Source organism: Platalea leucorodia (assembly GCF_965183815.1).
Source record: "Platalea leucorodia genome assembly, chromosome: 6".
NCBI classification, from domain to species: Eukaryota; Metazoa; Chordata; class Aves; order Pelecaniformes; family Threskiornithidae; genus Platalea; species Platalea leucorodia.
Window position 1 is genome coordinate 25,232,130 of NC_138828.1, and position 24,708 is coordinate 25,256,837.

The following is a 24,708-nucleotide window of genomic DNA, read 5'->3' on the forward strand; positions in this document are numbered from 1 at the left end:
TGCAGAACAGTTTTTGTCTGGCGGAGAACTACAATGGAGAGGCTTGAAGTTGCATGTAGTTCTTTCATAACAGAAACTGGCAGCTGTGAGAAAGTTAATTCATGGCAATATAATTGATAAGAATAATTTCTTCATTCCTCTGAATGGAGAATGAAAGTCTGAGTGCTTTACATTCGAGTGTCAGGTTGCTCTTGGACTGCAAAGCCAGGTAATGTTAATGGGGTCTTTCCCCATTTCAATGCATGTACATGCTTGCCATTGGCACAAGTGAAGATCCCCCAGGTAAAGCAGTGGCGGGGCACAAAGTGCAGTCTGTTACGTATTTATCTATTGTACCTTGCCAAAGGAAGCTGATATTGTTCTTGCTCTGAAAAGGAAGAAGGGAAATGATTTATAGAAAACCTGTCGTGATGAGGGGGAAAAAAGAATTAAAAATCTTAGTAAAGTGGGATTAGGTGGCAAAAATGGGAAGATGGCAACAGTATGTATTTGCACAGTAGTCTTAGAAAACCTAATTCTTCCATTCTTTGTGCTTGCTCCTGAGCCAAGACCCAAGAGGGGTCTTCCCCTCTTGCATGTTAAAACTTTTCACATTAAAAGCTCATCATATGAGTGCTTCACTCATTGGAGCTAAATTCTGGCTTAGCGGCAGCTTGATGTGGAGGATGGGGATGGAGGCTGGCCACCATGTCTTCTGTAGCGAGGACAGTTGCAATGAATGGACTGAGACCGAAGACCACTGTATTGCTGTTGCTTTTCCTTTGCCTAGAGGCAAAAGTCATCTGACCTTCTGCTGGCTACAGCTTGCTTCAGAGGGACCCCAGGCTCTCCTAGAAAGAGCTGGTGGATGAGAGAAATGGTGGCATGTGCTTTGGTTTGCATCTGTGCTGCACAGAGTGCGCACTGAGCTTGGCTTTGTGGTCTCTTTTGTCATTTTAATTACGTGTCAGGCAAAGAAAAGGAAGCAGAGATGGGTACTTCTGCAGTGTTTTGAACTTTAGGTTGCCAAAACAGCTCGTGTCATATAAATGCTGAGCTAGCTTTCTAACTGTTTTTCTGGCAAACTGTATGTGGGGGTTTGAGTGTGTTTTAAGTACAAATTAATAAGAGTATTTTCATTTTTCCATTCCCTGGGTTTAGATATATTTATTTTAGATCTGCTGCTGCAGAGTTCAGCTTGCCTCCAGCTGTGATTCCCCATCAGGATCTGTCTACGTACAACCTGGGCTTCCTGGTGGTAGAGCACCATGGGTTTGAGATGTGTACAGGTGTGGGCCTCTTCAGCCTCGCTGGCTGGGTGCTGGGATGGGGAACGAGAGGGACGAGCAAGAAGCTGATGGCCCTCCTGCAGCATCTGTGCCCCACTCTCATGTTGCCTTTAATCTGTCAACTGCTGCCTTTCCTCGGGGACCTCAACCACTTTCTTAAATTTTAGATGCTGGGAAGAGAAACTGCTTAGGAGCTCATGTGCCCTATTAGTGTGACTGGGAATATACATCCTATCCAACAGCAGATTTTCCTACAGCCTAGAGGACAGAGTTTCTCTAGCACTGACTACGGGGTCCTGTCATCAACGATCTGCTGCGCTGGACGTGCTGTGAATATGATGCTGCCCTCGCCCGTATACTGCCTAGTTGCCTAGACTACTGCTTTCTATTGTGATAGCTAAAAGGAAGTCTGTTATCGACATGTGCTTTGGTGCCCTGAATTTTGAACACGTCTGTTGTTTACTTTAACCTTCTTTCAGTAGAGGAACTCCAAGACTCCAGCACTCAGCCATGTCTTCAAAAAAGAAGAGCGCCTTCATCTCCGAGCAGGCTCTACATGGGCACGCTTTAGGGTGCCTTGCTAGGTTTGCAGCTTCCCAAACATGTTCTTGTTCAACCTAAAACCCACAGATGGTGTGTGTGTGTGTTGGGGAGAAACATGTAAATTGGGAGAGCTCTCTGTGGGTGCTATAGGGAAGCCCTCAGGTCAAAGGTTGGGAAAGTTGTGGGTGCTTTGCTGTTGGCACAAGGCTGGCCAAGGAGCTTGGAGTCTAGGGATTAGAGAAAGAAAGAAAAGGCTGTAGATCCCAGATTGTCCTCATATGAGGAGCCCTGGTGCAAGGCACCTTCCAGATTTTGTTTTATCGTTAGAGGGAGCAAAATGCTTGAGTCCATCGCAACAGGGCTCAGGGCCAAGTGGTGAGTCAGCTATGTGATGGTCACCATCTTGCACCATGGGTCATGTGTCAGGGCAGGGCACAAGGCCAGCGCTGTGCCTTCTGGGGATGTTTCTCCCTCGTTGGCTCCCTAGTGCCATGACCGCTTTTCAGCTTCACCTCCCCACGCATCTGGTCAAGCTGGCTGGTGGAGGCAAGATGCAGTGGTTAGCCACGTCTGGCGTGAAGCACCCTCAGCATGGCTGAGACGCTGCATCTTGTGCTACTAAGGTCAGCCTCAAAAACCTGTTTTCTTAGTCCTTCCATTTTGTCATTAACTATGTGTTTAATGCTGAGTCTCTTTATATTAAATCAGTTTGACCTGTGAAGGACAGGAACAGGGAGTGGATGTCACTTATGCTGCTATTAAACATCTGTTCTGAAAAAAAACAGCTGGCCAAGTACAGGGCACAACTTTTTACTTCCTTTTGCAATTACCTTTTAACACCTTCCCTACTCAGATCATTTTTTTCCAGGAGTTTTGTTCTCCTGTTGTGGGTTTGAAGCAGTGCCAGGGAGAGAGCTCTCTACAGGACTCTGCCACTGCGTGCTTGTGCCTTAAGTAGTTGAGTGCAACTCAACGTGGTGGTAAGAAAATGAGCAGTTAATGTTGTTCAAGTGTTAATTGTGCCAGAAATTAAGAGTGTGTTTTCAGAGCCTCAACCCAGCAGTACTAAGAGCGTTTAATTAATTTGTTTGTGCGATTTCTCTGGATGGGTGGCAGGAACCTGCCTGATCGCTCGGCTCCAGGCGCAGCGGGGGCAGGCTGTAGCGGCCAATGATCGCACATCGGCCTCGCTTTTTCTTCTGTCCGAAGAAATGGAAGACAGTCAGGATATGTGGAAAGTCTTGTTTGTAACTAACTCCCCTCAGACCTGGCAAGCGGTTTTTGATTTCCTTCAGGCCTCTGGCACTGTTGAAGTCAGTGGCACTGGCCTGCAACCAGCATAGGAAATCGAGGTGAAATTCCCTTGTTCTGCTCCAATGCAGCAATAGCAAGAGTGGAAGATCTCACTGTAAAAGAAATAACTGTGTGTGCGTGCTTTTTCTGTAGATCCCTGTAGGAAGGTAAGGTGCCTCCTATGCTATAAGCAGTATTTAAATTCTGTGGGCTGGCACAGGCATTGCAGAGATGTAAAATTGTCTGTAATTGGGAAAAATTTTAAAAATTCTTCCAATACTTTATGAAGACAGTTTTTCAGTGATATGTTGCATAATTGAAGGGATAATCAGACCCTAATTAGACCCTTCCTTTTAATACTGCTCAATGAGCTAAATCCTCCAAGTCTCCCATGCAACCTGTTCGAATAATATGACATCCCAATATAAGCTGAGTAATTATTGAAATTCAAAAGCCTTAAGTCTTAAATCAGCAGGAGGAAGATACGTATTTGGGATACGTACAATGGAAAGCACCATGCAGGAGGTCACCAAAACACATACCATGTCTGGAGTTAAAAGAAAGAGAGCTGGATATGGCACTGACTGCTATTAAAACATACGAGCTATTCAGGATAAGGGTAATCAATGCTTCAGGTCACTCAGCTCAGCTGGTTGTGAATATATTATCTCCTGCAGAAGCTTCTCTCTTCCTGCTTTACAATATCACACTGTAGTTCAAGTGCATTACAAAAGCTTTTGCTCATTTGGAAACATAAATTACTACCTTCTATGCTGCCAGAGGTACGGTATACCATCAGCCAGAAGAATCAGTGTGAAGCCATACCTTTGGGGATCTGTTATGTTGCTTTCTTGCTTTTGCCAGGGACGTTTAATGTTTTTCTGAATACCTTACTTAACTGTGGCCAGCCGCAGCTTGGGATGGGGAAAGCAATTGCTGTGCAGGTTTCTCCAGTTGCTGGGTCTGCTGCCTTTTAATCTTGCTGGCTCTTTCCCTTGCAAAACCAGGTGCTTGCACTGAAATGCGTAGTCTCTGCTCCCTAGAGCCCTGACAAGCCACATGGTGAAAACGTTTGCCTTTAACCTTAACCTGTTATAAGGTAGAAAGGAGCCTGAATCAAAGCCCAGGTAAAAAAGGCTGTTTAAGTTTGGAAACATTCGTTTTGGGAGCTGCAGTTGGCTCCAGATGTACGCCTCCCCGCACGGCAAAGTGCAGATCCACATGTCTAGCCAATGCATTTGCAGTCTTACCCTGAAATCGTTCTTCCATTGAGCCTGCAGTTTCCCATCCAAATGAATGAGACTTTTGAATGCAAAGGGGTTTGCAGTCCCAGCACCGGAGGACAGTCATTTGGCAAGTGTCTCGGTCTGGAAGGGGCCGGAGTGAACTCTCGGCAAGCAAAAACAAAGCGCACATGCATACCTTTGCATTCCTGTCTCGCTTCTCTGAACAGAGATCTCTCAGCTGTCAAAACCATACTGTTTTGCTGGCAAGTTCTCACTTCTCCCTCAGTGATATTTTATGGGGCCTGTCTTCTCCTATACCTTCGGGGAAGAGGCCCTGCAGAACCAGCACACCCCAGGGCTGGGGGTGCAGAAGCTGTATGGGGCCCCAAGATGCTGGAAGAAGGGGTCTGTGCCATGACCACAGGGGGCTTTTGGATGAGGGCCCCAAGGCCTCTCACAGGAGGTTGTTAGCTATAGAAACTGCTACTGAGAGTTTAGCAATTAATAAGTGCACCGCATTCATTTATTCTGACTGCAAGGGGCTTTGTGCGAAGGGACGCAGCCTCTTCAGCAGCATTATTATGCATGGTGAATAATTCACATAAAAATATCCAGCAAGTTCTGGGGTTGGGCTTTTTAAATAGTGCTTAGATATTTTTAACTCGTTAATGCTATAAGTCTTTGGGATCTTATAAATCATGTAAGTATTATAATATTTAATTTTTTTTTCCCCAAGTCCTACTAAAGCTTGTTTCTCTGAGATGTAGGACAGGACTCTGCGAACATCCACCGATGTGCTTCATTTGACTCTCCTAGGTTCTCTATTCATGTCATAAGGGAATATTCTCCTGCTTAAAGCAGGGATCTCTATTTTACAGGATTTTGGCGAAATATATGAAGATGTATATTCTATAAAGTTTGTCCCTGGAGTTTTTATTCTATACATAAATCTGTATCAGTCCTATTTCAGTGTATGGGTATTTCATTTTGCTCTATGTAACTAGTCCAAGGCTGCTGCTGACGAGGTATCTCAAATAGTTCAGGGGGCTTGGTATGTCCCAAGTGTTGGTTTTTTTTTTTTCTTCTTAAAGATTTTTGTAAAGTTAAAATTTATCTGTATTTTGTTCAGCTTGTCTGCATATTATCCAGTGTATATCAGAGGAAAGGCTTTTTAAAAATATATAAAATGTTCACATACTAAAGTAAATTAATGAAGCTTCCTTTTCATATGAAAGAGGTAAAGAAAAGTACCTGGCCAATACAGTACCATTAATCTATTCTCTTTTCTCCTTTCTCTCTTTACCTCTCTCTCTACAATAGAAGTGGAACAAAAAGGTAATTAAATACCTTTCAAATTTATATATATATATTACTTATGTATAGGCTAAGTTATTTAACAGTTTAACGTTTTAGTTGAAATACTTTGTCATTAATTCTCACTACTTTTTTGTTAAAGTTTATTTAGTATCTCTGCTGCTCAACTTCACCAGATAACTGATTTTTGCTGAAAAGTTTTTACCAGTGCCACTTTTTTCATTAAATTTCTATTCAAAGGTTTAGACAACTCACTCTTCTCCTGCCCCAAAGAATCTGGAAAGTGTGCATACGTACGTATGCGTATATCTAATTATGCCATAAAAGCCTCTTGGAAATGGCACCCCTTTATCAGCAACTCTGGGTGGTTACTTAGACTCCAATAGAGCAATATACTTTTGCACCAGTTACTAAATCTGATTTTCTTCCTGTCTTGCTCTCCAGAGGATATTACCAATTTCTGCATTTACGAAAATAATTGGTTACACTCCAAGCAGGGAGCGTGAACGTGGGACCCCATCTGCCAGCCCCGCGCTACCAGATGCGTGTGGTGGGATACCTCTTCACGCATCCCTGCTGCGTATCCCATCATCATGGTTATTGTACTACTCATGCTCACGGAGATCAGCATTACAAATAACCAACAAATATTCTCCCCCCGAAGTGTGTGCAGCACCGCCAGGTCAGGAGGGTGCTACCAGGGATGACGAGGGACAAACGAACCAGTTCTGCTCCGGAGCATCCCTCCTTTTGTCTCCCTGTGCAGCCGGCCGGCCTCCTGGCGTTGGTGTTCCCGTGATGCCAAGGTCAGCCAGGTGCCTGCCGAGCCTCCTCCTGGGCGCTGGGCATGCCCTGGCCCCTCTCAGCCCCCCCGAAGTCTGAGCAGCAAAGCACCCCGGTTAGTCAAACCGCTCCTCTGTGCTCCTCTCATGTAACAATAGAAGGTATATGTTTTTAAGTTCAAATTACTACTATATTTAACAGGACATTTTTTAACTGATTAAAATCTAGACCTTGGGTTTCTCTCCAGTGAACTTTATTCTTTTCCTTCCTTCTTTCCTTTCTTCCTTCCTTCCTTCCTTGTCTTTTCCTTTCAGCATCCATACATCATTCGTTTTTAATTGTGTGGACTGCATGTTTCGTGTGTCCTGTAGCAGCTTTGAAAGCCTCATTTCTAGTTATACTACAGATCTGTAGATGGGTGTTCCCCCCCCCCCCCCTTTGCTTTAAATGCTCTTCTAAGTTGCTAAGGGATTCACCTCTGCTTTGCTGTTGGTACCCTTTAAATATGTAATATCGCTTGGGCTGTAAGGATGGGAATTTCTTTCTCTTATTTCCATTTCTAGGCCACTCTTCTGTGGGCTGTTCAAATAAATATGTGGATCAATTCCCCGGGAGTTTACCCCTTCACCTAGTAGGTACAGATTCACAGCAGAATATAATCTGGAAATATAAACCCAGAAATCCTTTGGGGGCACATATTCATTTCAGAGTTTACAAAAGCGAGTGGTCCAAGTAAGTACACCTGTAAAAATAGATTTGAAAAGCAATAAGAAAATGAGCCACAGTTCATAGAAAAAGCAGGGGGAAAAAAAAAATCAGTTCGGAGGAGCAAATCTTGTTCTAGAGACATGGCCAGCAGGAAGGCTAGTCTCCAGCTACAAGGAATTGCTCTTGGGTTTCCTCTGATCTCAAGTGTCCTCTGCTCCAGAAATAGAAGCTGTTGAGATGTTTGGGCCAACCACCCCCAGACTGTCATTAACTTTGTTGTTTTGTTTTAAATTCTTTTCCCCTCTGACAGTTTTTCTTTGCCCTGGACTGCTGAAAGGAGTATACCAGAGTGAACACTTATTCGAATCTGACCACCAGTCTGGTGCCTGGTGCAAGGACCCTCTGCAGGCATCCGACAAGATCTACTACATGCCCTGGACACCGTATCGGACGGACACGCTGACGGAGTACTCCTCCAAGGATGACTTCATCGCTGGGAGGCCAACCACGACCTACAAACTCCCGCACCGGGTAGACGGCACGGGGTTCGTGGTGTACGACGGGGCTTTGTTCTTCAACAAGGAACGAACCAGGAACATAGTCAAGTTTGACTTGCGGACAAGGATAAAAAGCGGGGAGGCTATCATAGCTAATGCAAATTACCATGACACCTCTCCCTACCGCTGGGGAGGCAAGTCTGATATAGACCTGGCTGTGGATGAGAACGGGCTGTGGGTAATCTATGCAACAGAACAAAATAATGGCAAAATAGTCATTAGCCAGTTAAACCCTTACACGTTAAGGATTGAAGGGACGTGGGATACTGCCTATGACAAGAGGTCAGCTTCTAACGCCTTCATGATCTGTGGGATTTTATATGTGGTGAAGTCTGTGTACGAAGATGACGACAATGAAGCCACAGGGAATAAAATAGACTACATATATAACACTGACCAAAGCAAGGATAGCATGGTGGATGTGCCCTTTCCAAACTCCTACCAGTACATTGCTGCTGTGGATTATAATCCCCGGGACAACCTCCTTTACGTATGGAACAACTATCACGTCGTGAAATATTCCTTGGATTTTGGCCCGCTGGACAGCAGAGCAGGTAAGGGTTTCAATACCGAGCCAAAATCTGAATCGGGCTTTCAATTTTTCTTGCAAATAGGGTGCAAAATTGAAGTACACTCCTGTCTTACTGATGTGCCTGTGATTCTGTAAATTAAGCTCCACAAGACGTATGATGGATATTCAGATATTAATACGTGCAGAATATTTTTTTTTATCTTAGTTTGAAATGAAATGGAGAAAGGAGTGTGCTACCCGTAACTAACCTGAAACACTCTCCAAATGTCCGTGCTCTTGTTCGCATCACAGGGATAGCACTCTTTCTACTTAATTGAATTTTCCTCTGTACGTCAGATCATCTTCCCTTCTGCAAGCATTTTGGCAAAACAAAGCGTGGAAGATGCTGTCGCTGCAAACGGCTGGGGAAAAACTGCCAGCCAGTTTATATGACTTCGTTCCATTAAGCTGGAGGAGTTTGGGCTGTTTGGGGAAGCCACCGCTAATTGCATATGTGAGCATGCACCCACAAGCGTGTGTCTGGAGTCAGAAGGGGAATTGACAACAAAATCCTCCAAATTGTTGGTTTATTTTCTTTAAAGGTGCTCTTTTTTTTTTAAAGCATTTCATGACTTACTATACTTTCTTTAACGGAGGAGCCTTTGGCCCCCAGAGGATTCTCAACTTTTCCACCTTTTTTCCTGTTAGAAATTATGCCGGTAATTACTTAGTTGGGTTATATTCACTTAACTTTACCAACTTCTTCATCATTTTGCAAGTATTATGTTCAGAGTTGCCACTTTATTAGTAACATGACTTAGCCTAGATTGTGGTCAACCCCATATGACGTTGCAAGCATTTCCAAGCAGCGTTTTCTCTATCATGTTCAAATGGTTACTGCTATACGCAATGTAGTCATAGTTATCAGGTAGTTTCTGTGGTGGACTGTGTACTTCAGAAAGGCTGAAAAGTAAGAGGAAAGGAAGAATTAATATAAATTGGACAGTAAACTGTTTGATTCTTAACATGGCTATTCCCAAAAAATTCTTTTTTATTAATAAGAAACTTGGAAGTGGATGAGTGGATTCAGGTCTTCAGATTGCAAAAGAGAAGTTGAGAGGTTTCTGTTGTTGAGCTTTTCTTTTTCTTTTCCTGTGTGCAGCCTGTTATCCATATAAAAAGTGGATTAAGAGATGCTGAAAGAAACTGTGGATATGAAAATCTGGGGAGGGGTGGAATAAAAGTAGTAAAATGGCAGTGAATTTCTCATTTTTATACAAAAATGTAAGGAAGAGGAGAGGGAGATCTTGAAGAGGAAGATGAACAAAACCGAGTGACTGTTAAGAGAGAAGCAGGGATGTTTTCAATGATGTTGACCTCTGCAAGATCTCAGATGAGCAAAAAATGAAAAGAACTTCTCATTCTACCAACTTAATGATGAGCATGTACTTTCTGAGTGGTGGAGTGAAGCAGAGCAATTTGTGAGCTGTTGGTTATCCCCGAGGAGTGAAAATCAATTGCATCCCTTCTATTTCACAGAGTTTCTCTCCTATTCAGTGAATTATTTCCAGGTATTACAGCAGACTCTCTGCTGCCACTGTTTCATGTGGTGACCATTGTCAGTAATAGCATCTTTAATAAAAAAAGAGCCATAATCAGTGAAAAACCCAGATTTTGTACTTTCTTATAAAAAAGGAAATGGTTCTCCCCTTTTTCCCAGTCTAAGCTGGTGAGATGGGAGAGCAAGTGAAAACCTTCCAGAGGGTTGAAAGTCTGTGAGGTGCAAGGATTTGATTTGTCCTTGTGTCACTGGTTTGAAGACCCTTTAATTTCACTCATGTTTGGATGAGAATTTAAAATCCTCCAGTGCCTCAGATGGAAAGCTGAAGCAGTTTTTGCCTTTGGGTGGTGGACACAAGAGGGTTAAGCTCGTGTCAGGGAATCTGGTGAGCCTTCTCTAATGTTCCTTTCATGCAATTTTTGATAGCTTTGTAATGTGGGCACAAAGCTCAATTTTACATGCGTTTCTCTTCTCTGAAAATTGCTGGGATTTCCTTTTTGGCAGAAATGCATAAGGATCCCATTACCTCACTATTTTACGGGTTTAGAGGACTTTTGAGAGGACTGCTCTGACAGCAAGTGAAATTCTCAATGACTTAAACCCAGCTCCTCCACCAAAGAGCAGAACAGGAGCCGATGCAACACTAGGAAAGCAGTGAAGACCCAGGATATTTTTATTTGGTCGGTTAATTAGTTAGTTATTTTTTTACAGAGTGGATTGTTGATATGTGTTTCCCCTCTTCTCTTCCAAAATCACCAGTGTTTCTCTGTTTATAGCAAGGCAATGTTCAATGCAGCCATTTTCCATAGGGTTACAGTTTGAGTAGCAAAATATGTAAACAATATCTGCTTAATTAGAAAATAAAAGAAAGATTGTAAAATTGATGGGTCGAACAAATTGGTTGTTAAAAAACAATTAAGGGTGAAGTTTTAGGAGAAGAGCTCTTAAAACCAAAAATTGATCGTAACAAGAAAAGTGATATATTTAGCTACCTAAATAGCCAGAAACATATTTGAAATCTCTGGTATTGTACATTTCAAGGATATCGAAAATAAAAAGCAGATGCTGGGACTCCAGTTCTCTTAGAATCAAACATTTTCAGTCTTTTCCCAAACTGTCCAGGGAAAATGGGAGGAGGCAGGAGTCGCTTAGTTTATAGGAAGGGCAGGGACCACATCCTCTTGCTGTTTACAGTGATTAAATATTTTTTTTGTGAGTTTTAATTAAAGGTCTGTTTGTGCATGTGGGTTTGGTACATATTTGAGATCTTCACTATTGCAGAGCTTCTCTCACCTGCTGTTTGAAAAAATGGGCTTTTACTCTTCAGTGTCAAAACCAGGAGTTTCTGTGCTCAACTTCTGTAGCAGCTGAAGGTACCAGGGAAGACAAAATATTCTGAAGTCTTAAGTGAAGCACAAAGCTGGATTTAACTGATTTAGAAGCAATTCAGAGCTCTTGATTGAATTAATACCAATTGTTCATTTTTCTCAGAAAAGGTAAAAGCTGCATGTTAAAGATTTGCCCCGCTCCATTTTTTTTCCTTTTGTCTGGGGTAATTTTCGTTTATCCCAAAAGTGGTTTTGAAAGCAAACACTCCTCAGTGCCTGCAAATCCCAGGAAACCTTTTCAGTTCAAGAAGTGAACTTGAAGATACCAAAAGCCTTTGAAGCATATTTCCTTTGAGCTGTTTGGCCTTTAAATGAGTTTTTTGGAGGATGCTTTTCCATCAATGTTCCTGAGCTTTTGGGTTATTTCTTTGTAGCTGCTTTTGAGTTTGCTAATTTGCAGTGGTGGTGAGAATAGCTCTGCACCTCTAGCAGTGTTTTCCATCATATTCTTCAAGAAGTTGAACCCAGAAAAGTGTTCAGGTTGTTATTTTTTTATGTGCCCCACTAGACATGTGCAGAGAGGGAAACGAAAAGCTGTATCAACAGAATGAAAAATTTTCCGCAACCTAATCAGTCTTAATATTCACCAGAGTTACCTGTTTTAATCATCACCCACTTGTGATACAGTCTGCGTAAACAAATTCAAGAAAATATCAACAAATCCTCCTCTCCAAAAAGGTAAAGTGCTCCCATCCCACTTCCCGGCACCGTGCTGCATACAAACACACGTCTCCCTGCTTTGCATCTCTGCACCTCCCCGGGCGGCCACGGTTCCTGGCTGGGCACCAGGTGGGGTTCCTGGGCAGCAGAGAGACCAGCAGAAGAAAGTTTTGTCTTTTAAATGCCTGAGGTGCCCCACACCAATGCTGGCAGCTCTCGTGCAGAGGCTTCGGGTATGCTGGCTGAACGTTTAGACCAGGGGTATGGACCAGAGCCTGTCCCATAGCTCGGTAGTGAAGAAGTCCAGGGAAGGACTTCAACCAGGACAAGGATCCCTCTGTGCGTGTCTGGAACTTGGACGTCCTGGCAGCCGTTCCCAATGACACAGGAAAAACAGACCTCCTACTTTTGAGGAGATGTCTTGTTCTTCCCTTTTAAATTATGTCCAGGAGACCCAGGCATTACAATATGGGGTGTTTAACAGATGTATGAAGTTAATAAGTAAATATGCCCAATACATAAGGAAGACAGTTATAGGATACAGGACTTCTAATACAGCCTGCTTGTGCTTAAGTGGCTTCCCTAGATCGCATATTAACACTGTGGACTGCTAGTCTGGTAATCAAATGTGATATGAAGTTTCCATCCATACCTGTGATATTTTAAAAACCTCAGAGGGTGCATGTCAAACTTTTATCCTCCACATTTTGTTAAATATTGTGGGATGCTCTCTTGACGTGATTGCAACCATTTTATTCAGTAAGGGTAGTTGTGTTTTTTTTTTTTTCCTAAAGCGGTTTTACAATGCAGATAAGGTGAACCCTCTGTCCTTATAATATGCTAATTAAGTGCATTTGTGTCTTGGGTAAAAGATGTGGCAGTATGGTGATGAATAAGAACTTTAAACACATATGACACCTCGTTAAAATGTAATTTTCACATCATAAATCTGAGGCCTTTCCTTTGACAGCTGAGTAATGTGGATAGTGGGCAGAGGATCTTGAACGTTTCAAAGCTGTCACGTGCTAATAGGTGGCTGAAAGCGGCTTCCTGCGCCGCTCGCCTTTAACGCCCTACGTCCTTGCCTGGGAAATGCATCAAAAGCACTGCCGAATCTTAAATCCCACTTGTGCACAGGATATGAATTGCCATCGCTTTGAGATCCCATTGCGATAAGCCACGCTTAGTATCTCTGAAGTTGAATTTGGGCTGCATTTTAAAAGGCCAGCTGAGCCTTTTTGATGAGCAGCTTCTCCTGGCGGCAAGGGCCATTTTTAGGGAGCTGCTGAGTGTTTAATTGTGGCTTCTCCTGTGTTTTTATTTTCCAGTTGCTTTCCTCCCATCTAGGAGCATCCCTAGCTCTCTCGCTCCTGTTACTCTTCGTTGCTTGCAGTGACAGCTGCTGGTTGCACAGTGTTGCTGGAGGTTTTCAGAGAGATCAGTGCTTGCTTTCAGCAGCCTCTGCTAAACACCTGTTGTGACTGGGGCCCTGGCTTTTATCTTCTAATATTTGCCCATATATGCGTGTCCCATTTATTGTATAAGTATTTCCGTCCCTTTTTGCTATTTAAGATAGAAAGACATGTCTAAGTGTGGAGGTGAAGAAAGCAGCACGGAGACTCTTCATCTTTTAGAACAAAGGTGGGATCTCAACCTACATTTGCTGGCCAGCTGGTACCTTAAGGTCAGAAGGACAGGGAGGGTATTTCACCTACCTCAGGTATGCTGGGATCCAGAATTGCATTTGTTCCCCATTTTGAGGCGTGATGTGTCTTTTCATTTTTATTCTGTTTTAAACTTTCCCTCTTTGTAAAGCAAAGTTTGATTAAAAAATGATAAAAAGGATCATACCACTGGACACTTTTCTGAAATTAGGAATTTCTGCTTTTTGTCAGGAACGCTGGAGTTTGAGCCCTTTCCTCTACCTTCTCACAAAAAATCCTTAAAAAGTGCAAGATTCCTCAGCTTCAAAATGCTCCCTTTGTGGAGCATTTCATAAATATTAATGCTGTTTGGTTAGCACAGCGGGAGTATCTTCAGTGCCTCTCCAGTAAGAATGAATATGCGGCTGCTCTCTCCTCCTAAATAAAAATGTACTTCTCTCAGTAGGACTGTGGAACAGGAGATAGCCTTACCAAATGGAGGTGGAGGAGCCCTCCTTTTCCTCGAGTCACTGCTCCTACTACGAGGCACCTATTTGAGCCAGCCTGAGAAAACGGTACAGCAGACCTAACCCATCTGGGAACTAAACCTGGATACTGCTGTATCCTCTTTGGAGACCGGTTGTTACCACTGCAAACCAAATGGGAATCTGCTGCAAGACCTGCATGCCGTGAAGTCACAGCCAATATCCATGGGCTGGAGTCCTGTTCCCACAGGCTCACAAGCGGGATTGCTTGCGTGCTGGGCTAGTGGGCAGCCAGGATGGTTGAAGTAGGGGAAGGGCAGCAAGAGACAACATGATTAAGCTAAACTTCACTTTCAAGCTTCAAAACAAAAGGAGGCCAGAGACTTCGGCACTTCATAATCCTGTCAAACGCCAGGAGGGGGAAATCACCTTGCCAAGAACATGTCTGAAAAGCCGAGGCGGCTGTTCCTGGCAGCAAGCATGGGATGTACTACTGAAGATAGTGGGGTGATTGCATAGGAGAAAAAAGCATTAACTGCCTATGAAGGATAGCGGCTTTTCCTCTTCTGCAGTGAGCTATTTGACTTGAGGAATCAGCCTGGAGTTGTGATTAATTGTCATTTCATTAAGTTCGAGACCACCGGGTTGTCACGCTGACATCCGCCACAGCTTATCAGTCTGATGCAAATACTTTGCACCAAACCCAGCTATAAGCATGCCAGCCCTTTGGGTCTGAACTGTTTGCTGGAGGCAGGGAGTGAGAGGTGACATGTAGCAAATGGCCGAGGCTGCCTTTTGCAGGAGGAAGGGACTGCATCATGTACTAGAGACAGCTTTTGAGTGTTGGATTTTTACACGTGGTTTTTAGTGACAAATGCATCATTTATCCCTTGACCAGCAGCTTTTGCTGGCCTGTGTGCAGCAGTCGGGGTCTGCACAGGGTTAGGTGTTTAGCCCAGCAAGAGACTCCAGGTTGTTCCATTTTTGAGCTGTTGCTTCTGCCAGCTCCCGTCCTCCCACCCCAAAACAGGATTATAACCTGCCAGGCATCTTCTGAAGACATTACCCTCTCAGCTTAGATTATATTTGTGCACCTGAGCCCATATGTGGCACAAACACCTTCTGCTCCCTGCAGCTCTACTGTGGCCTGGCTGCAGAGCCACGAGCCTGGCTTGGGACGTGGGGTCCCGGATGCTTTCTTCATCTGCCAGCTAGGTTTTTTGCTACTGTGTTTTTAAAATGAGCAGCCTTTATTCCTGCTCCCCACTGAAAATACCTCCACCATGGCAGCTCGTGGGTCTGGATCGTTCTCCTCGCTCGTCTGCCACTGATTGTGTTTGTTCTGGAAATGACTACTGTAGTATTTTTAGCAGTACTTAATGAGACTCGTCTCCTGAAGTCTAGTTCAGTGTTGCTAATTAACTTCTTCAGTGCCGCCAGCACTCTGCAGTGCTGCCATGCCAGGTTTTCTTTCTTTTTTTTTTTTAACCAATAAAGCCAAGAAAGCAGATGTGGATGCCCTGCCATATTCTGCTTTAGAGTCAAAACAAGAAGAGGACGCATTGGATGCCCTTCATACTGCTGGCCTTGATACTCAGGTTAAAGAGGAGTAAAAAGCTCTTCAGCAGTAAGCTACAAAATTACTGAACCTTTACAGGTAGGCTTTACAAAGCCTTCCCTTGACTTCAGGAAGTTGTGGTAATGCCCTTAGCATCTCCCTATCCTTCAGATGTGGCAGCAAGTCAACTTTCCCCATGCCTAAGGTGTGACTGTGCTGATAAAAAGTACCCAAGGTATATGTGAGGAATGGAAAGGTCAACCTTATCCTCAGAAATCCAGCTGAACTCTCACGGTAGGGTTGGATTGGATGGATTGCTTGTAGGAAGGAAATTTAGGTTAAAGGTACCAAAAGAATATTGGTAGCTAGTTTGAAGATCTGCAGTCTGGGAGAAATAGGACCAGCCACGAAGGGCTGTGAAGTGCTAGTTGGCGATGCTGTCAACAACCTGACAGGAGAAGATAGGTAGATCCCAGAAAAAAGAGATAATAGGCACTTTGAAGCACACCTTCTTGAAGTGCATTTTGGCATTAGTAACTATGCTAAATCAAGAGAGTTGGGCTGTAGAAAAAAAACAAGAATAAAACAGTGTCCGTTTCTTTCAGGTGAGTCTGCCAGGTGTGCATGAGTAAAAGTTGATATAATGACAAAGTTTCTCAGACAAAATCCCAGAGTTCCTGGAGAGTTTCAGCTCAGCCATTATTCAGACAAATCCTCTGAAGTTGGTGGGAGTTTGGACTAGGGGCTTCAGGAGCAAGTCCACAGTGAATTTCTGTTTGCCCTGGAAGGAATTGCATTTTGCCAGTGAGAGGCTTTTTGACCTCCTGATTTGGGTCTAAAGCATCCAAAGAGGATATATAACTATAAATTGTAAGCTGGAACAAATAGTGAATATTCATATGAATTTGAGTCGCAATATCTGCCCTACATTTTTATGTTGAAAAGACTTTTTTTTACAGGTGTGCTCGTGATTGGAGGGCAAAGCAGGCAAAAAAAGGCTTAGGTGAAAGAGATGTATCCATTAAAACAATGTAGTGATTGTTTGCTGTAACGGGATTTCTTCACTGTAAATAGCATTTTTGCTTGATTAAAATGTGCCGAGAGGAAACAGGACTTAGGGCAAATTTTACTGAAACATGGGATTCGGTTTAAAAAGACTGGCACTGAATAAGCAAACTGGGTGTTTCATGTTACATAGCTCCTCGGTTCTGTGTTCTCACAAAGTACCAGCTGCTTAAGATTCAGAAGGGAGGGGGGAAAAAAGCAAAGAAACATCAGAGCTGAAAACTAGAAGTTATAAACTCTCCACAACAGAAAATGGGAAAGTCAGCTGCCTTTATACCAGTCTGAGCTGGCTTACTGGGGTGCCATTCATGCTTCCCTCAAATAGCTGGAATAAATTAACACAGTCACTGGAGAGATGAGGCATTAGGCAGCTCTGCAATTCTTTTTCATCTGTCGATGTTCAGGACAGAGATGGGGAAAGGGCCATCTGTGTGCTGCAGGCAGAGGGAAAAAGTAAAGGCGGCATTGAGTATAGATATGCCAGCAAAGAAGAAGTCCTTAGTCCATTCGTAGGGTCTTTCCAACATACCATGTGAAGAAGAGCTTTTGTGAGCCCCTGTGTATTGGCCTCAAATTCCGTTGCCCCTCTGACTGTGTTAAATTATTCCCTCTATCCAAGGCATGCGTGAAGGATGCTGTGGCTCGCTAAGGTCAATCAGCCTGAATTCATGTGATGTGTTGAGCTCTTGTACTGCTGAATTAAGCAAATGACTGGTAATGTTAATGTGAACACTGAGGCTTCAGGAGGAGGGAAATACTGAGGGAAGGCTGCATGGAGAAGAAAAAGAGGGGAATATTTTTTTTTTTTGTTATTAGGGAGGGGTAGTAAAATAGATTTGCTTGACGGGAGCATATGTATACACCAGAGGGACTAATAGCAATGAATGTTTTTGGCCTTCTCCACGTAAGTGCTTGCTTTTCTCACTGGACAGTGACTGCCAAGTATTTTCTTGGTGCAATATTGAGTGTGTTACAAGTTATTCACAAGAAATATCCTTGGAGTGACTGGAACAGATTTTATTGATAAACGTGTTGTGCTCTTCACCAAGGCAAGTCTCAGGATGAATGAAGAACGCCAGCACCCAAAAACCAAGCCAAGGTGGAAAGTGCTGTGGAAAGTTTCTGGTCGATTCGTATAGTTTAAGGTGCTGATTCACCCCGTGTTGTGTTGGGAGAGGTGCCTCTGCCTGGTGCCTTGCTTGTAAATATAAGCTCTCTCTATGGATAAACAAAGCATCCTCCTGAGCTCAGTGGGAAGTAAATGAAGCTTTTGGGTAGCCTAAAACTGCATAGTCAGAACATGGTGTGTTGTGTAAGGCTGCTGTAATGTGTTCTTTTCATATAAATGAGTTTAAATTGACTCTGGTATGAAGAGTAGAACAGAGAATTAAATTAGATTAATAGATTTTTTAAGACCAGAAGGGACCATTAGCTCATTTAGTCTGACCTCTGTAATGCATTCGATTGGATTTCATCCGCTTCCTCTTGTACTGAGCCTAATGACTTGACTTTAACTAAAGTGTACCTTCCAGAAAGGCACCCAGACAATCAGTGCGTCACTTCACCGAGTGCTTTTCTTGGGTGGATATTCTCTCCCAGTGTTAAAGAGGTAAAATAATATTCGCATTATAAATGTTTTGGTTGTACTGCTCAGTCAGCAAGTCTTTCTTGTGCCTTTTTGCATCATACATAAAAAGTCAAAAATGTGCTTCTTGAATTGCACTCTTTGCACCTTGCTCAGACGGTGCTCAGGAGGTTGCCTTCTGTGGGAGTTACTGGTAGGTCTGAGGTTTTTTTTTTTTTTTTAAGATGTTAGAAACTTGTTATGTGGAGTGAGAAATTCCTGAACAGACTGAGAAAGCAAATAATTCACTAGCAATGAGAAAATAGCTTTCTGGGCACTAAAACCAAGAAAGCCTTCTACTATCAGATGTATACTTTATGATGAGTGTCACTAAATGTGTCTGTGAACTCTGCTTTTTAATTAGAAGAAATTACCAGTCTGCAGAGCTTGCATACTGCTCTTTTAATGCCACTTCCATTTTTATTTGAACCAGAGTGGTAGGGAGTGACATTTAAACCTTGGAGTTTGTCATCAAGTTCTAATTTTCTTGTTGATGAGAACATCTGTCCATTCAAAAGGGCAAAAACTTGTTCCAGCAGTTTTTCCATAAGGTATTGAAAGATTTAATTGCAAATGGGTTTCCTGATTGTTGGTTTGGGTTTTTTGCCTTTTATTTCCCACCCTCTTTATAAAGGAGCCTGTATTTACACTGGGTAAAAAAAGATGATGATGCAAGGAAGTGAACTGTAGAGGATACAAGAAACACGTCGGTAAATAACCATTAATTGTGTTAAGAGTGTTGTTACACCAGGTTTTTCATGTCAAAACATACTGGCAAATTCTGGTGGAAAGAGGTTGTCGTTTTCTTAATATGCAAATATAAATTGGCTGCGCTAAAAAATGTATTCATTCAAATTGAAATACTGTGCTATCAGAATGTATTTTTTTCCTTCTAACACCATGTTTTGTGATATTTTGGATAAACTTCACGTCCGGGCATTTCTTTATGGTTATTGACAACCCGAGAGAGGCTTTATCAAGGCTGTGGCTTCATTAGATTAAGCACTGTGAGAGTACACGTTTTACCCCCTGTTTCTCACTTTTTTTATTGGAGAGAAGAAACCTTAAAATGGGCATGCATCAAGGAAGGCTAGGGAAGTCCTCTCTTCCTTTTACAGTGTAATTCGTGACCACAGTGATATTGTGCACACTTGGAAGTCATCGCCCCAATATAGTTGACAGTTTATGTCAACTGTAACCAAAGAAAGAAGATTCACATTAGCTAAAATGACAGAAATGTCTTTGGGGCTACCTGGTGTAGGGTAGTGCCAATGGGAGTTTTGTGCTGCTGATTTCCATGCAACCTGAATTGCCCATGGAAGGTGGTAAGCATCACCTTGCTGAACCATGGCCTTTACGTGTTTCATTAAATTTCCCCCTTATGATGACTTCTAGGTTGGGGGTAAATGACGTGAAAAGTTTCTCTCTACAGTTATTTGACAGTTATCAGTGATGAATGTTCTAGTGAGTATATCCAGAGCTGTAAAAGCTGGTCCTCTCCAGATAAAGGTTTTGTTACAGTGACCTTACTGTCCTCTTCCTGCTCTGATCTGAAAGCTGATTTTAATCTGCAAAAGGAATAATCATTAAAAATACAGCATGCATCAGTGCATTTCTTTAATTTATCTTCCCTGGAAGCCTTATGGGTACAGAAGCAGCAGGCATGGGCTTATGCATACCACAACTTGCTGATGTGATGTTTGAACGTGATTTTTGCTTCTGTGCGTGGGCTGCAGAGACCTGTTTAGCATCATGGTGCTAACCTGATTCCTCCAAAGTCACTTTGCGATGTGACCTGTGTCCTTGCTGGAGAAGCTTAGAGGCACCTGTTGTGCCTTCTTTGCCATGGTGGTGAGGAACTTTCGAGGGAGCAGAGGTACTGGTGTTTTACGAGGTAGCCCAGAGCTAGCCAAGAACGCCCCACACCTCTGTGGGTGCATCTTGCCACAGAGGTTGCCTGTTAGCCATTGTGGGTCATGTCAAAAAATGTCTGAGGCTGTTGATATCAAACAGGGAGTCCAGAAAATGTGAGGCTTGTGGCTGGCTGCAGGTAAGGTCTTTAAACAGTAGTAGTTTGAAGATGGGCCTAGCAGAGGGCCAGGGACTCCAGGAGAAAGAGGCTCTGTGTATCATGGAGCACAATAATAATATATCTCCAGTAGATCCTTGATTCATCTCCTCTGCCCCTTTCCAGTTATTTTTTTTATGAAGCCAAACCTTTTCTGATGGCCATGTATAAGGAGAGATGACATCAAGGGGAGAGGAGGGCTTAGGCAGCCTTTCTTTCCATTTGGAAACCACAGAAAACAAACCAATATTTTTGCCTGAAATTAGAAAAAAGGAGAGATTGTCAAGTTTTATGAAGTCCCTTAACATGCATGGCAGAGACTCTGGCCTGTCACTAAAGGTGGCACTTCTCATAGCTGGCATGACTCATTGAAGAGACATCTTTGAGCCTTTTAGTAAAAGTATTTATTTGTTTGTTTGTTTGTTTGTTTGTTTAGAAAACTGTAAGAAAGTCCTTTGGATGTTTCCATACAGGATGTTGATGTTATCTTGTCCCTTCAATATCTTTATAAACTTCAGTTATCATTGATTCCAGGGATCTGTTTTACCTATCCTGGGCTTGTCACTCTTCTACTACAAGAGATTGATCAATGATTTTTTTTTTTTTTTTATTATTGCATATTTAACAATAAAACGGAGTGATGTTCTATTCCCAGCTGAGTCTCCAAGGAATGCAACTGTTTCTCATTATAAAGGGGAAAAAAAGTAATTAAAATTTAATTATTTTTCCCTTTTGCCCAAATATCTTCACACAGTGCAAATTAAATAAAATTATTTAACCATGACAAGCACTTCTGCCAATTAATCCCTGAGAAGTGAAGCTGGAAAATGTATGCCACACGCATGCAGGCAGTCACACACAGATGCCTGGAAAAAAGAAACCCAAAGGAGTCTAAGACAAGCATGAGTTAACCAGCCCAAAGGAGCCGTGAATGGGAGTTTAAGCGATAGTGACGTCCGTCTGCAAGCTGATCTGAGCTCTTCGCAGCTTCCCATCTGATACTCTGAAGAATCTTTTTCCCTTCTGGCTTAATAGCTAAAGATTAATTGAAGTTCAAGAACTCAGTATTTCTAGTAGCCTTTATACTGAAATTTAAGATGGGTAATTTAACTTTGAATTGATTTTTTTTTTCTTCAATTTGAGCTTTTAGTATGTGCATATTTTTATCTCAGCTGCGCTTGAGTTTCCTGAATTACAGTCAAGATTACCAAGAGATATTCATTAGACAAATGTGTTTATTAACAACATAAAGATTGTTGTACTGAATGCCTGAAAACTGGATCCAGTTATTAGAAAAGAAAATCTTTCAGGCAATTTCAAAGCATTAAAGAAAAAATTCATCTTGTCTATCTGGCTTTTTATATAGCTAGTTTCATTATGTATTGAAAAACATTGGTGCTTTTTGTATGGGCAGTGTTTCAAGGTCAAAGTTAGCCCTGTTTCTGAATTTCAGCAGATTCAAACCCCTACTTTTGTCAATGGCTGTGTCCCAGGGAAGCGACTCTTCTCCAGAAAGACCTCGTCTCACTTCCATAGGGAGGTTCTCACGCACAGGCACCTGGAGGGTCCGTGAGATGGGTGCTGGCCTGGTAAAAGCCATACCTGCATCTCTGAGATGTTTATTTAGGCCTATTTGGTATTCAGACTTCATCTTTTAGCAGCTGAAATCAAACACTGAGCATAGAGTTGTCTGAAGCGACTGCTGGAGGAAGTACTATTGACAGTAAGTCATGTACATTTTAGAGATATATATGTGCGTGCCTGTGTGTATATATGGTTAGATATTTGCACGTTGATTAGATATATTTGAAAAAGTAGGATTTGCAAGCTGGCTCAGTTGTCAAGGTGATTTAGCTAAATATACGTTTATTCTTATGGAAGACAGGGACGTACTCGGTAGATTTACAGAGAGAGAGCGTTTTTTTTTCCTCCTTGGATGAAGCTGTCCCAAGCAATGCATGTGTTCTGATAGATACAAGCATTTGGTAGGCTTCCCTGGCTCTACTCAGACATCAAGATGTTATGCAGACCTATTAATTTGATTCCGCGCATCGCTCCAGATAGGGAATCGATAAATTTCTATCCCTTTACCTATTTTCCCTCCCATAGGATCCTCTAGGCAAAACTAGTTGGGCTTTGGCAGAGTAGCGAAGGTCCTTGGCTCTGTTGGACAACATCAGATACTAAGCTTAAAGGGAAAGGAAAAAAGCCTAAACCAAACCAAAGTGGGGCAGCAAGACTGTGAGGGAACGGGCATGTTTCCTGAATTAGGCAATTTTCCTGTGGTTTGCAGTGAAGCAAAGACACGGTCCTAACTCTGACACCATTAGATTGTCTTGATTTGTTAGGGAGTGGTTTCCAACCTCTGATGTTCCCAAGTACAGTCACTGCTTTAAAAAGGAGAGAGCATCAGCCTGATGGAAATTCAAAGGCAGATTTTTGCAGGTAGGAGAGGAGTCATCCAGGTGGCAAATGGGGACAGTTGAGACACCGCTGCTTTCAGCCTCCTCCTCTATTAAGGTTGAAGGTTTTTTATACCACCCTGGGGCTTAGATGTAGAAAACTGTACATTTAAACTGCAGCACACCAAACAACTATCAATAGAATGATTTTTTTTTTTTTGGTTGGAAAATGTCCCATTGATATAAAATCAAAATATTTTGTGGGAACTTGTCCTTTTTTGGCAGGAAAGTATCAAAACAAGCCTTTTGGATGCTGCTGTTGTCTTCAGTAATGTTAAATTGTTGTTATATTATTGTTTTATTGTTATGTTTAACATGGAACATTTTAGTATTACCCAAGGAAAAAAAAAAATTAGTTTTATGGAATGTAAGATTTGGTGACCCTTGAGTCAACGTTGTTTGAAAGTCACAATCCTTTAGAAATTTCAGCTTTTTGTTCCAGGTCATAATAGAAACAGATCCTCGCACATCACAATTTTGTTCGGAGGGCAGGTTTTTTTTGACCAGTGCTGGTCTGGACTCACGTTATGGTCCCTCAGCCCTGCCAGAGCAACGTAAAGCTCTTGTTGATTTGAGCCCTGTACCCTGGCCTCATTGCATTTTTAGACCAAGCAGAGAAACTGTGGTTTAGCTACCTAGAGGGGGTCTAACAAGGAATATTCCCTGTCCTTTCTAGCTGGGCCTATAGCTATTTTGTGGCTGTTTCATACTCTGCCCTTTTCCATAGCTCATAACTTTTCCTCTGCAGGTGGTAAATGTTGGAAAATCTTGGCAGTCCTTGCTGAACTAACCAGGGGAAGTCTTAAGTTTGCTGATCACTCGGTAGGAAGATCAATCACGCATCCTGCATTTTGCTTTGGGGGAAAAGGAGAAAGCGCACCAAGCGAATTACTGGGTGATTTATTTATTTACAATTCTGGGATGGAATCTTTTATCTTCATAAATCCTGTGTTAGGATAGGTATTGTAACTGTGCCCAGTGGTGATATATTTGTCTATATAAAAATCAACGCCTTAACTGTGCATAGGGAGCAAACCTTTGTGTTTCACCCTATTGGCATTCGATATCCAAAGTTAACTAGGATTGTCCAGTGTTTAACTACATACTAAGATGAAGCTGTGTATTTCATCTGTATTGCTAGATGCAAGGGCTGAGATTCAGCTTCAGGCTTGCATGGAGGGATTGGCATTTAGCAGGGGGTGCGTTGTGTGCCAGATTTTGTGATGGTTGGGTGCATCGCACTAACAACAAACCGGCAAGGGGAGCCGAGACATGCATAATGTGGTTGAAAATGTCAAATGCCAGGAGTAGAGGCATGACAGAGAGGTGGCCAGCAGAGCTAACTGTGAATATGGCCTTTTTTATGAGGCCATCGTTTGTTGCAGAGCTAAGCACAGATGACTTTGGTTAAAAACTAGCCTTGGTGCCTTTCCAGGTTCTCTCTCTGAATGAGAGGCAGGGATGGATACAGGCCCTGCATCTTCCTGAGCTGCGCTGAATTTCTTTCTGAATTTCCTGCTTTCCTAGGAGCACAGGCTTGCTTTTCTGCTTGATGTTGTGAGGCCCTGCTTCTCCAACCACAGTCTCTTCTGAATGCTTGGATGCTCATGGTTTTCTAGCTAAATCATAGCTTGCATCCTCAGGTGGTCGTGATATTTTCTCATTTTGTGGCACCCCATAGTAAGCTTATTGCCTGCTCTTTTCTGTCCATGTTAGTGCTGTACTGATAGTATTCTAAATTGAATTCTGGACCTTTGGTCTGGAACTGGGAGATATGGACCAGGTCAAAAAGGGTTTGCTGACATCAAAGTGTGTCTACACAATCACTATCTGATAGCAGCCTATCCTTTGGTTATACATACTGATCAGTTCTGATGTTTCCAGTGCATTAATTTGTCTGTGACAATTTTCTTACCTAAAATTTGAGCAGTCATTAGGGTCATTTGAGCTGCTGACCTCAAATGACCCTAATTTCTTCATCTTGGAGACCT

At 42.6% G+C, this 24,708-nt stretch overlaps 1 protein-coding gene across 13 annotated transcripts in view; it reads left to right on the plus strand.

Moving 5' to 3' along the window:
- ADGRL3 (adhesion G protein-coupled receptor L3) overlaps window positions 1-24,708 on the plus strand; it is a gene marked incomplete at both ends in the record, with an annotated part of 327,767 nt that overhangs the window by 150,744 nt on the left and 152,315 nt on the right. For 9 of the 13 annotated variants that reach the window (XM_082315697.1, XM_082315704.1, XM_082315703.1 and 6 more), the window contains 2 exons: window positions 5,651-5,665; window positions 7,446-8,246. In XM_082315697.1, the coding sequence (XP_082171823.1) occupies window positions 5,651-5,665; window positions 7,446-8,246 (816 nt within the window). The remainder of the gene's footprint in view (window positions 1-5,650; window positions 5,666-7,445; window positions 8,247-24,708) is intronic. The other 4 variants (XM_082315705.1, XM_082315709.1, XM_082315707.1 and 1 more) reach the window with 1 other exon arrangement.